Source organism: Mesoplodon densirostris, chromosome 1, assembly GCF_025265405.1.
Source record: "Mesoplodon densirostris isolate mMesDen1 chromosome 1, mMesDen1 primary haplotype, whole genome shotgun sequence".
In the NCBI taxonomy this organism is placed as follows: Eukaryota; Metazoa; Chordata; class Mammalia; order Artiodactyla; family Ziphiidae; genus Mesoplodon; species Mesoplodon densirostris.
Window position 1 is genome coordinate 155,658,155 of NC_082661.1, and position 11,649 is coordinate 155,669,803.

At 37.5% G+C, this 11,649-nt stretch overlaps 1 protein-coding gene across 1 annotated transcript in view; it reads right to left on the reverse strand.

Annotated features, from left to right (window-relative positions):
- Window positions 1–10,617, reverse strand: part of KLB (klotho beta) — a 36,772-nt gene extending 26,155 nt beyond the window's left edge. Inside the window, 1 exon segment of the mRNA XM_060097195.1 lies at window positions 9,793–10,617. Coding sequence (XP_059953178.1) covers window positions 9,793–10,617 — 825 coding nt within the window.
- Window positions 10,618–11,649: the final 1,032 nt, after the last annotated feature.

Here is an 11,649-nt window from a genome sequence, read left to right on the forward strand (position 1 = left end):
AAAAAAAATATATATATATATATGTATTTATATCTATATATGTACTATGCATTAGCTAATTAAATTAATGCTTGTTTTAACATTTTTAAACTTTAGATGGTATTGCCAAGGGCACACGTATGTGATTTAACAGCACTTTAATGGGACGCTAAAGTTTTGAGCAAATAAAAAGTAAAATCATGGGGACAAAGGAAAAAACTAATGGTTAATGTATGGGCCAGTGATAAATTGTTCACAGGTTTTGTGGACAAATAAAACATGTAGATAGATTTTTTAAAATAGATCTTTATTGGAGTATAATTGCTTCACAATACTGTGTTAGTTTCTGCTGTATAACAAAGCGAGTCAGCTATGTGCATACATATGTCTCCATATCCCCTCCCTCTTGCGTCTCCCTCCCACCCGCCTTATCCCACCCCTCTAGGTCATCTCAAGGCACAGAGATGATCTCCCTGTGCTATGCAGCTGCTTCCCACTAGCTAGCTATTTGACATTTGGTAGTATGTATATGTAGATGCTACTCTCGCTTCGCCCCAGCTTCCCCCTCTCTCCCCATGTCCTCAAGTCCATTCTCTATGTCTATGTCTTTATTCCTGCCCTGCCACTAGGTTCATCAGTACCATTTTTTTTTTTAGATTCCATATATATGCATTAGCATATGGTATTTGTCTTTCTCTTTCTGACTTACTTCACTCTCTATGACAGACTCCAGGTCCATCCACCTCACTACAAATAACTCAATTTCGTTTCTTTTTATGGCTGAGTAATATTCCATCATATATATGTGCTACAACTACCATGTGACCCAGCAGTCCCACTACTGGACATATACCCTGAGAAAACCATAATTCAAAAAGAGATGTACCACACTGTTCATTGCAGCACTATTTACAATAGCCAGGACATGGAAGCAACCTAAATGTCCATTGACAGATGAATGGATATACATAGATTGTTTTGGTCTTTAAATAGGGAATATGAGTCAAATATCTATTGAGTCTGCATCAACACAAGTGGCTGCAATGGAGTTGTAGGCTGTAAATTGTTTTTCACTGAGGCTAGGTAGCTGATTCATGTCATTAAACCTTGCTAGCTTGGATTCAGACAGATGAAATTTAAATTTTGGATCTGACACTTATTATGAGTAAAAAACCCACACTTGTACAGCTTTGTAACCTCAGGCAAATTTCTGTGGGCTTCAGTTTCATCAACTATAAAATGCCTATAAGCATATCTACCTGGCAGGGTTGATGTGAGAAATGAATGAGCTAACATATGAAAAGAACCTAGTACACTTTCTGACAATACATTAGGTGCGTGAAAAAAAAATCTGCTTATAATAATAGTTATTAAGAATAGTATGATAGAATGTCAAAAAGTTATCTGTAATAATTGTCTCAAGTCTCCATTTTAAGACTTAAGACCAATCTCTGTCCTTTATGCTCCCCATTTCTGTGTTCTTTTTCATTTTTTGCTGTTTTTGGTGTTGGCGGGGACATGGTGGAAGGTAGCAAGTAAGTTTTTTTTGTGTGTGTGTGTGTGTGGTACGCGGGCCTCTCACTGCTGTGGCCTCTCCCATTGCGGAGCACAGGCTCTGGACGCGCATGCTCAGCGGCCATGGCTCACGGGCTCAGCCGCTCCGCGGCATGTGGGATCTTCCCGGACCGGGGCACGAACCCGTGTCCCCTGCATCAGCAGGCGGACTCTCAACCGCTGCGCCACCAGGGAAGCCCGTAAGTTTTTTTTTTAACTTTCTCACTGACAGAAAAGCTTGGGCTAGTTTTTTAGCTACAAGATTTAGCAAAAATTAATTTTAATATGTTATTGTCTTGCAACCCAACTTTAATAAGGGAGTTTTTTAAAATTCCTTTTTGTTTCATGGAAAAAAAAAAACGTTTCAGACGATCCTTGAAGATTTTGCTTCTGTCTAACCAAGGCAAGCTAAAAATGCTCCAGCTAGAAACTCCATTTCAAAATATTACACTTAGTCTTCAAGATATTGGTAGGGGGGTTGGGTCAAAGAGGTTTAAAAATGACATTTAATCTATTTAAATGTGCCTGTGAAACACTGAAGCCTTCTTGTTCAAGAAAGCAGGGACTTCCCTGGTGGTGCAGTGGTTAAGAATCCACCTGCCAATGCAGGGGACAAGGGTTCGAGCCCTGGTCTGGGAAGATTCCACATGACGTGGAGCGACTCTAAGCCCGTGAGCCACAACTACTGAGCCCACGTGCCACAACTACTGAAGCCCGAGCACCTAGAGCCCATGCTCCACAAAAAGAGAAGCTACCGCAATGAGAAGCCCCTGCACCGCAATGAAGAGTAACCCTCCCTGGCTGCAGCTAGAGAAAGCCCACGTGCAGCAATGAAGACCCAATGCGGCCAAAAAATAAGTAAATAAAAAATAAATAAATTTATAAAAAAGAAAAAAGAAAGCAGTTGCAGCTGTCTGTTGCCAAAGAAGGCTTAGCTATAAATCATTTGAATGGTGGCTTTTTCACAGCTGTTTTTGCAGTTTTAGCACTAAATTTTGGTTAAGAATTTCGACAAGTCTTTAAGAAGCGTACTATATAAAGATGATTGTTTTCTTTTCTTTTAAAAATACAAAATATTCTCATTACTTTCTTATCTTATTTTTTTTGCTTTTGTCACAACATGTAAAAATAGAAAGAATAGTATGATGACCACTCAAAACACATCTCTCAGCTTTAAGGATGATCAACATTCTGCACATTGTTTCGAGATGGGCTTTCAATGTAAACTTCTTAATAGAAGCTGGTATACACAGAAATTGATTTGCATGTTCTGAAAAGACTATATATTTATGCCAGTATCTGGGGTGTGTGTGTGTGTGTGTGTGTGTGTGTGTGTGTCTGAAGTCCACTTTTATTCAATTACAATTTTAAATACTTTCTGGGGCAAGGCAGATCTCCCTTAAATAGAAAATAATTAATATTATTTATTGAACACCTAATACATATGCAGACTCGTGTGACCTTCTCTGAGAGAATGACGCCAGTCATTCTAAGACAGAGTTCCTCAAAGAGGTGGAAAAATAGGGAATAAATCAAGTCTTATTCTAGGCTCAGGAACAAATGGGTGAGGCCTTGACCTAGAGTAGAGTTTCCCAACATTTCTTGTCCTGAAACCCTCTTTCACAGTATTAAGCAATCTCTTGAGCCCCTGAGGAATTTAAAAAATCATTGCACTATTTGTGTGTGGTATACAAACAAGTGTTGACATATATTTTGTTTTATATAAGTCGATTTCTTTAAAGATTGTACTGAAAAGTTTATTTCAAAGAAGTTTAAAATATTCAGAAAATAAAATACTCATATATAAAATACTCATATACATAAACATAAGTATTGGCATTTTCCCATTTAATAAATATTTTTACATTTTTTAAATTATTTTAATTACATAAGAAAAAGCATTTTATGACACATTTTTAAATGACACAATGTGTTTGGTTTTACGACTGAATATATACTAAAATGCAGAATAAAATTTACATATTCAGTGGTCTTTTCCAAGGCTGGTACACCTACCTCTTTTTGTATGGGATATGACATTGGGCAGAACAAAGTTGAACATTTTTTTACTTTAAATATTTATTTTAAGTTTATTAGAAAATACTGGTATTTCGTGTATAATAGGATATAAAAATTCCTTTCAAAATAAACATTTTTTTTTTTTGGCCACACGGTTTGTGGGTTCCCTGACCAGGGATTGAACTCCGGGCCACAGAAGTGAAAGCACTGAATCCTAACTACTAGACCACCAGGGAACTCCCCTCAAAATAAACATTTTTTTTTTTTGCGGTACGCGGGCCTCTCACTGTTGTGGCCTCTCCTGTTGCGGAGCACAGGCTCCGGATGCGCAGGCTCAGCGGCCATGGCTCACGGGCCCAGCCGCTCCGCGGCATGTGGGATCTTCCTGGACCGGGGCACGAACCCATGTCCCCTGCATCGGCAGGCAGACTCCCAACCACTGTGCCACCAGGGAAGCCCAAAATAAACATTTTTAAAGAAAAATGTTTTAATAAATAATAGTGCATGTGGTACTTGGATATACAAACAAACAAAAAAGCCAGCAAAAAAGCCAGCATGAAGTGATGCACAAAATATCCAAACTTTGTGAAACACAGTGTTATGGCATCAAAAATGGATAAATATTTATATATTTATAATATTGCTTCTATAACATTCTGTTTGAATTCTTGAATTTTGCTCTAAAAAAAGTACAAGCTTTCAAAAAGTAAGTTTACTGTTTTGTTCATAAATAACTATATAAGAGAAATAGTTTGTGGCAACTCTTTCAAGTATTTTACAAATAACACAAAGTTAGTAGGAACAGTCTTTATTCCCAAAGTGTGAAAAGCCAAATTAGATACAATCATCAACATTATTTCCTCATTTAACATTTTTTAAAGAATTGTTTGTTCTCTAAAAACATCCTGATATGGCATAAATTAGAGTCTATGTATGTGACTTACAGGTCTGGTGAAAATCTCCTTGAGGCAATTTTGTAAAACTGAGACAATTTTATGTCCCTCATACTGATTCTATTTCAAACATCTTATTTTTTATGCTTCATGTCTTTAACCAGTTGCCAATTTATAGGTTTAAGTCAGTGGTTTTCATGGGAGGGAAGGGGGAGAAATTTTGTCCCGCCCCCCTCCTCCAACTCCAGGGGACATTTGGCAAAGTCTGGAGACAATTTTGGTTGTTGTAACCCTGTGGAGGAGGGTGCCACTGTCATCTAGGGGGCAGAGGCCAGGGATGCTGCTAAATGTCGTGTAATGCACAGGACAACTCACGACAAGAAAGAATTATTTGGCCCAATATGTCAATAGTGCCCAGGTTGAGAAATCCTGGTACTATGTAAACAGTTCACATCTATGAAAGATAATAATTTAAAGCCATGAAGTGGTCAGAACTATCATGGAAGCTGGCAGTATTTAGTTTAGTAATAAACTGAATGAGTTACCATCTTATGAGCAATCTCATATCCTCCAACCTCCCTGCATGTTTACTCAGAGGCTCTCAGATATTTCATTTTAAGGAGGAGGGGATGGAATCTATAAATTTCAGTTATTATGCATATTTACTGCTTTAAAAATAGAATGAAAACTGACACCATTACTGCCTTTACTAATGTGAAAACTTGTGGCTCTGCTGCTCTGAGGCATGAGTGCATAGGCCAAACAGGCTAAGATCTGTCTCTGGGGTTTTAAAAACTGAACTTGGGAGAGAGAACTCTCCTCTACAAAGGAGAGAATGAGGAGAACCCACAAGAAGGAATGGACGTGAGAGACTGAGATAAAGGGCTTCTGAGAGTGTCCTGGTTACTGGGTCCATTCATCCCTGTGATCTGGTTACAGGAAAATGCTCATTTTTGCTTAAGCCAACTTGAATTAGGTTTGTGTCTCTTGCAACCAAGAGTCCTAACTTATAAACACACCACTGGATTAATATAAGCAATATTTCAAGAATTAGCAAGAATGCAATGAAATATGAATTTTGAACTTGAGATTGGTTCTTTCATTACAAGGTTTAAGATAGAAATCCTAAACCACTCATTCCACAAATCTTAATACCTATCATGTACCTAATATTCTGTGCTAGGTACTGGAAACATAAAACACATGAAAAATAGTCTCTCCTTGCAAAGAACTCTCAGGCTAGTTGGGGGAGATGGAAAAGTACCATATGAAAAGACTGCTATGATAAAAGCAAGCACATTTTATTATGGGAGCCCTCAGGAGGGACACTAACCCTAATGAGTCAAGGAGAACTTAGAGCTGGTGACCGCCTAAATTGAGTATTGAAGGACAGTAGATGGATAAAGCAGGGAGTAAGGAGGGTGTTCTAGCTGGATAGAGAGTTAGTAGAGGCTGAGTGGAGAGGAATAGTAAGGTAAAATTAAGGCACTCCTAGTTGTGCATTATTGTGGAGTGTAGGGTACAAGGGGTCAGCATTAGTGATGGGGATGGGAGAGGGATGGGGATGGTCAGGAAGGAGGGAATGGAGGCCGGGGTTGTGTCTTGAAGATCTTGATGAAAACTTGGGACTTTATCCCTAAAACTTTGGGAAGCCACTAATGGATTTTATGCAAGGGAGTGACATGATGCTTGGTAGAAATGTCACTCTGTAAATGGAGATAATAATAGGTACCTGGCAAGGTTGTTGTAAAAATTATAGATAGGGCTTCCCTGGTGGTGCAGTGGTTGAGAGTCCGCCTGCCGATGCAGGGGACATGGGTTCGTGCCCCGGTCCGGGAAGATCCCACATGCCGCAGAGCGGCTGGGCCCGTGAGCCATGGCCGCTGAGCCTGCGCATCCGGAGACTGCCTGCACGTCCGGAGCCTGTGCTCCGCAACGGGAGAGGCCACAACAGTGAGAGGCTCGTGTACCGCAAAAAAAAAAAAAAAGAAAAAAAAGAAAAAAAATTATAGATAGTATATAAAGCTATGATTACAGTGCTTAGAGATGGTTAAGGCCAAAAAAGTCACCCTCTTTCTGTTCCAAATATTGTAAAAAACTCAGAGTGGAGCATCTATTAGTAGGGGTGATTATGGTAAATTTCTACCTGAGAGACTTGCTCTAGGTGCCACCAAGTCCGCATAAAGTGGAGTCTAGATTCCAGGTCAGTCTCAGGACTGCCTAGACCATTTAGGTTTCCTGCAAACCAGGACATTTCAGACTGAGATGGCGTTTTCAGCATCATCCTGGAACTAGAAACATTGCAATAGCTGCTGTGAAATCTTTTCAATATCTGAGGATTGGGGAATAAAGTGGTCTATAAACCACCCATGAATTTAGTTTTATATTAGTTTTTTTAACTCAATAAATATTCTTGGACAAAAAACTAGTCCTAAAGAATGCTTCTTCTGGGTCACAAGGTGGCATAATAAGGAAGAAATACTTCATTGCAACATAAAATATCAAATTAATCTTTTCTATGTCAGAAGGAGGACAGAGAGGGAGCAAGTGAGAAAATCTAGTTCACCTCAGGCAGCCAGACTATTGCAAGATTTCTCTCTGGTGCTGTAAGCCACTGGGTTATGCAGCAGAGTTCACTTTCTGACTAATTACAAGGGACCCCTCATGCTCCTTATGTAGGTTTGTGATTTAGAAACTTTAAAGGGATGAAAGAAATTATTTGGAAAACATAATAATTTTAAAATGTAATCCATCAATTTAAAACTATAAAATTTATCTTACTATCAGAGAGTGTTAATCTTGTGTTAGAGGCAGAGTTTATCTTAAATTAGAGGAAAATGAAAAACATCTGAAAATATAGCTTTGATAGGATAGGTTCGGAAGCAGTATCTATTTGTTAGTTATAACTTTTTCTTGTGTATTTTTATCAGTCAGTTTATAAGGCTTTAAATGAATCACTGAAACATATTCTTCATGATAATTCTAATTGTGAACATTTTTCCAGGTAACCAAAAACTTTTTAACAATTTAGAATATTTTTCTTTACACAAAAGTTGAATAATCATATATGTGCATGTATTTGCATAGACAACTTTAAAAAGACTATATAAAATACTACTAATACTAGTTTTCTTGAGGTTGGGATTATCAGGCGGAGAGGGAGGGAGAAATTAAACCTTTTCATTGTGTACCCTTTGGTACAATCTGATGTTTCTCAGTTTACACAAGCATGTATTGTTTTAATAATTGAAAGAACTAAATAAAAGGAATATTTTTTCTAAAATATATACCATAGGGCCTCCCTGGTGGCGCAAGTGGTTGAGAGTCCGCCTGCCGATGCAGGGGATACGGGTTCGTGCCCCGGTCTGGGAGGATCCCATATGCCGCGGAGCGGCTGGGCCCGTGAGCCATGGCCGCTGAGCCTGCGCGTCCGGAGCCTGCGCGTCCGGAGCCTGTGCTCCGCAACGGGGGAGGCCACAACAGTGAGAGGCCCGCATACCGCAAAAAAAAAAAATAATAATAAAATAAAATAAAATAAAATATATACCATAACCTTCATAGTTAATAGCTATAATTTTTCTCCCCTTGAGGCCTATTTGCCAAATCACAGTATACACACATATTAATAATATGTTCTATATACAGCTATATTCAAAGCTATGTAAATGACCTTGATATTGTAATGCAATCTGTTAACTGCAAGGGCAGATGTGACTGAACCACACGTATAATAATCCAGAAAGTTCAAAAAGAAAAGAAGGATTAACGTATTTTGTATGTGCAAATTTAGACATGGGGTAATTTTATGTTCCTATACATTTTTCTATTTCTATATATTTAACATTTGATTATTAAAAAATCAAATTAGGGCTTCCCTGGTGGCGCAGTGGTTAAGAAGCTACCTGCCAATGCAGGGGACACAGGTTTGAGCCCAGGTCTGGGAAGATCCCACATGTTGTGGAGCAGCTAAGCCCGTGTGCCACAACTACTGAGCCAGCGTGCCACAACTACTGAAACCTGCATGTCTAGAGCCTGTGCTCCACAACAAGAGAAGTCACCGCAATGAGAAGACTACGCACCACAATGAAGAGTAGCCCCCGCTCGCCACAACTAGGGAGAAGCCCACGCTCAGCAAAGAAAACCCAAAGCAGCCAAATCAATAAATAAAATAAATAAATTTATTAAAAAAAAAATCAAATTATGTCTCATAGCACATTATGAAACCCTGCTAGGAAAGCTTTTTTCATTTTCAAAAGGTAGCAGGTGTCCAGGGTAATTTATTTTTCCCAGGCAAACTATTTAGCTCAAAAAGTGAAGTCTGATTCTAGATATTAGCCTCAATGTGAGATGAAATCTCTTGAAAATTCCTGAAAGATTGCTCTTTTAAAAATATTCTTAATAGAGGCATCCAATGTTTACTAATGCTGTAATTTATAAATTCCATGTTGACAACAGCTCATTTTACTCTGTAAACTTGGGCAAGTTATTTAATCTCACTAAGCTTCAGTTTGCTCATCTTTAAAATGGGGATAATAATAGGACCCAGTTCATAAGGTTATCATGAGGATTAAATGTGATAATGCATGTAATATGCTTAATGTCGTCTGTGGTAAATAGTAAGCACTCAATAAATATTAGCTATTATTTTGCTTACATTTTCACTATTATTTTAATCATTTTAGCATTTCCCAGCATAAACTCTAGCTTTTGAAATATGCTCCTTTAGAACACTTAAAACATATTCTTCCCAGTTTTTATGCTACTAGTTTAATTTTAGCTCCTAGAACAAATAATCTCATCTTTCCTGCCATGTAATACAAATAAAACCAACTGTGAAATACATTTATTTCAATTCCTGCATTTAATGTGTATCATCAGTTAGCTAACATTTATTTAGCTCACTATTTCTAAATATCACTAAGAATAGCAAGACTAACAACAAATACATATTTGAAATGGTCATGCCTTAACATAAAATTCTGAAATTGTTGCATGTGGTCAGAAAAAGGTTTCAACAATTAAATTTATAAAGGGCTGGTTTTCCACAGAATGAAAGGAAACTCACATTCTCATGCTCTGATGTATAACAGTAGATTTAAAAATAGTTAATTTAAAAAGTGCAATATTTAAAGAAAATAATTGGATTAACACATTAATAATAGCTTAGATAGATAAAACATACACTAAGAATGAAATTTGAGGATAGAACTTGTGAATTAGACTAAAATTGATTGAGTTGATTTCAATAAAAAGAGTTATTTAAATGGAAGATACACTTCTTAGAGTTTCTTTTAAACTCCTGCTCTTTATCCTCTGAAGCTATAATAAGAAGTCATCTGTACAGTACCTTGATCAGGTTGTGTCCCACGGTGTAGACAGCTGCTAAATTTCCCTTCTCTCCAGGGGCATGGATACCTGTCCCATACCCATGCCAAGCGACTAGATATGGGTTGTGAATTGTAATCCAATATTTGACTCGGTCCCCAAACGTCTGGAAGCAGTATGTGGCATAGTCATTGAAGATATCTATTATGGTTTCATTTTTCCACCCCCCATATTTTTCTTGCAGTGCCAAAGGCAAATCCCAATGGTATAAAGTAACTATAGGTTCAACGTTTCTAAGTACCAGAGCGTTGAGAAGAGTATTATAGTACTGGAGACCTTTTGCGTTAGCAGCTGATACTGTTCCATCGGGGAAAAGCCTTGGCCAGGAAATTGAAAATTGATAAAAAGAAACGCCTAAAAAATCCAGGGCTGATAAGTCTTTTTCCAGAAAAAGGTAACTGTCACTGGAACTATTTGTGCCATTGACATTTTTAAGGTGTGTATGGATGAAATGATCCCATATAGAGGGTCCTTTTCCGTCTGTCTTCCAATTCCCTTCCACTTGAAATGCTCCAGTCCCAACACCCCAGAAAAAGTTTTTAGGAAAAGTGTCATAGAGAAACAGCTGACTTTCATTTACCGGACTAAAATTAGGATTTTTAGACCATATAGCTCTTCCGTCTCCAGAGAATCCAGTAACAGCTCGAAGGAGAATAAATGCTGACAGGATGACAGATCTTTGCAGTCCCCCGCTGGACATTGTTTTCCTATAGCGTATGTTTCTTTCATCGGTGCTGAAGAAAATCCATTCATTCCCTGGAGATCATGCCTCACAGCCTGGCTTCATTTGCCACTAGCGGCTCGACTGTCTTATCAACGCTTCAGTAAAAAAGCTTGTGATTGTAAAGCTCTGTCAATGATTAGCTTGAACTGTGAGACTTAGGATGGGTCATGGAGAGCAACGTAATTTGTGGGAGGGGGCTCTATTACACTCACCAACACGTCACCTTCTCTCTTATTATTGGAAAAATTAGATGGAAATGCATGTGACAATAGTTCCAATGTGTAACAAGCACACATCAACAGTGAATAAAATGCCATAGTTTCTTTGTAGCCTTTCATATGGATCCAAATTTCTTCTGAATGTTTTGGACATTATTGAGCAAAGTGTATACCTTTTCTATTTTTATAGTTTTTGAGTGGTAATTTTATTTTTCACATTTCAGGAAAAACAATCTTATGGACAAATAAATAGTATTCCTATATGTCCAAAATAAAGAATTAAAAAACATAAGATATTACACTTCCACGAAAATTACAACACATCTAAGAATAATCTTATTAAATGCTGTCTATTTTAAGAAAATTATAAAAATGTCTTTATAAATTAAAAAGATGAACGAAGAAATATATAACACTGAAACACTGAATAATTGTTTGGGTCGAAACATTGAGTCATTTCCAATTTAATTTATACATTTAATGCACTTTTAACCAAAGTCCTCTAATCCCAAATTTTAGTTCAACAAAATTATTGTGGAAGCTCACTTAAAGAATAAATAGGCAATCACTAAAAAAAAAAAACTGAAAAAGAAAATAGTGAAGCTGTTTACTACCTTCAGATATAAAAACATTAAAAAACAATTTAAAGAACATTGTCTGCAAAAAGAATAAATAAAAAGAAATATTGCAGAATCTATAGCCTCCAAATAACCTTGAAAAAAGTTAAAGTTTTAAATATTTGAAGCATCACATACTAATGAGAGGCAGAGTGGTTAATAGTTTGGCCCCTGGAATTAGACTGCCAGTCATACAGCTGTGTGACTGGGGACAAGTTCTTTCACCTTTCTGCTCCTCAGTTTCCTCTCATGTAAGATAA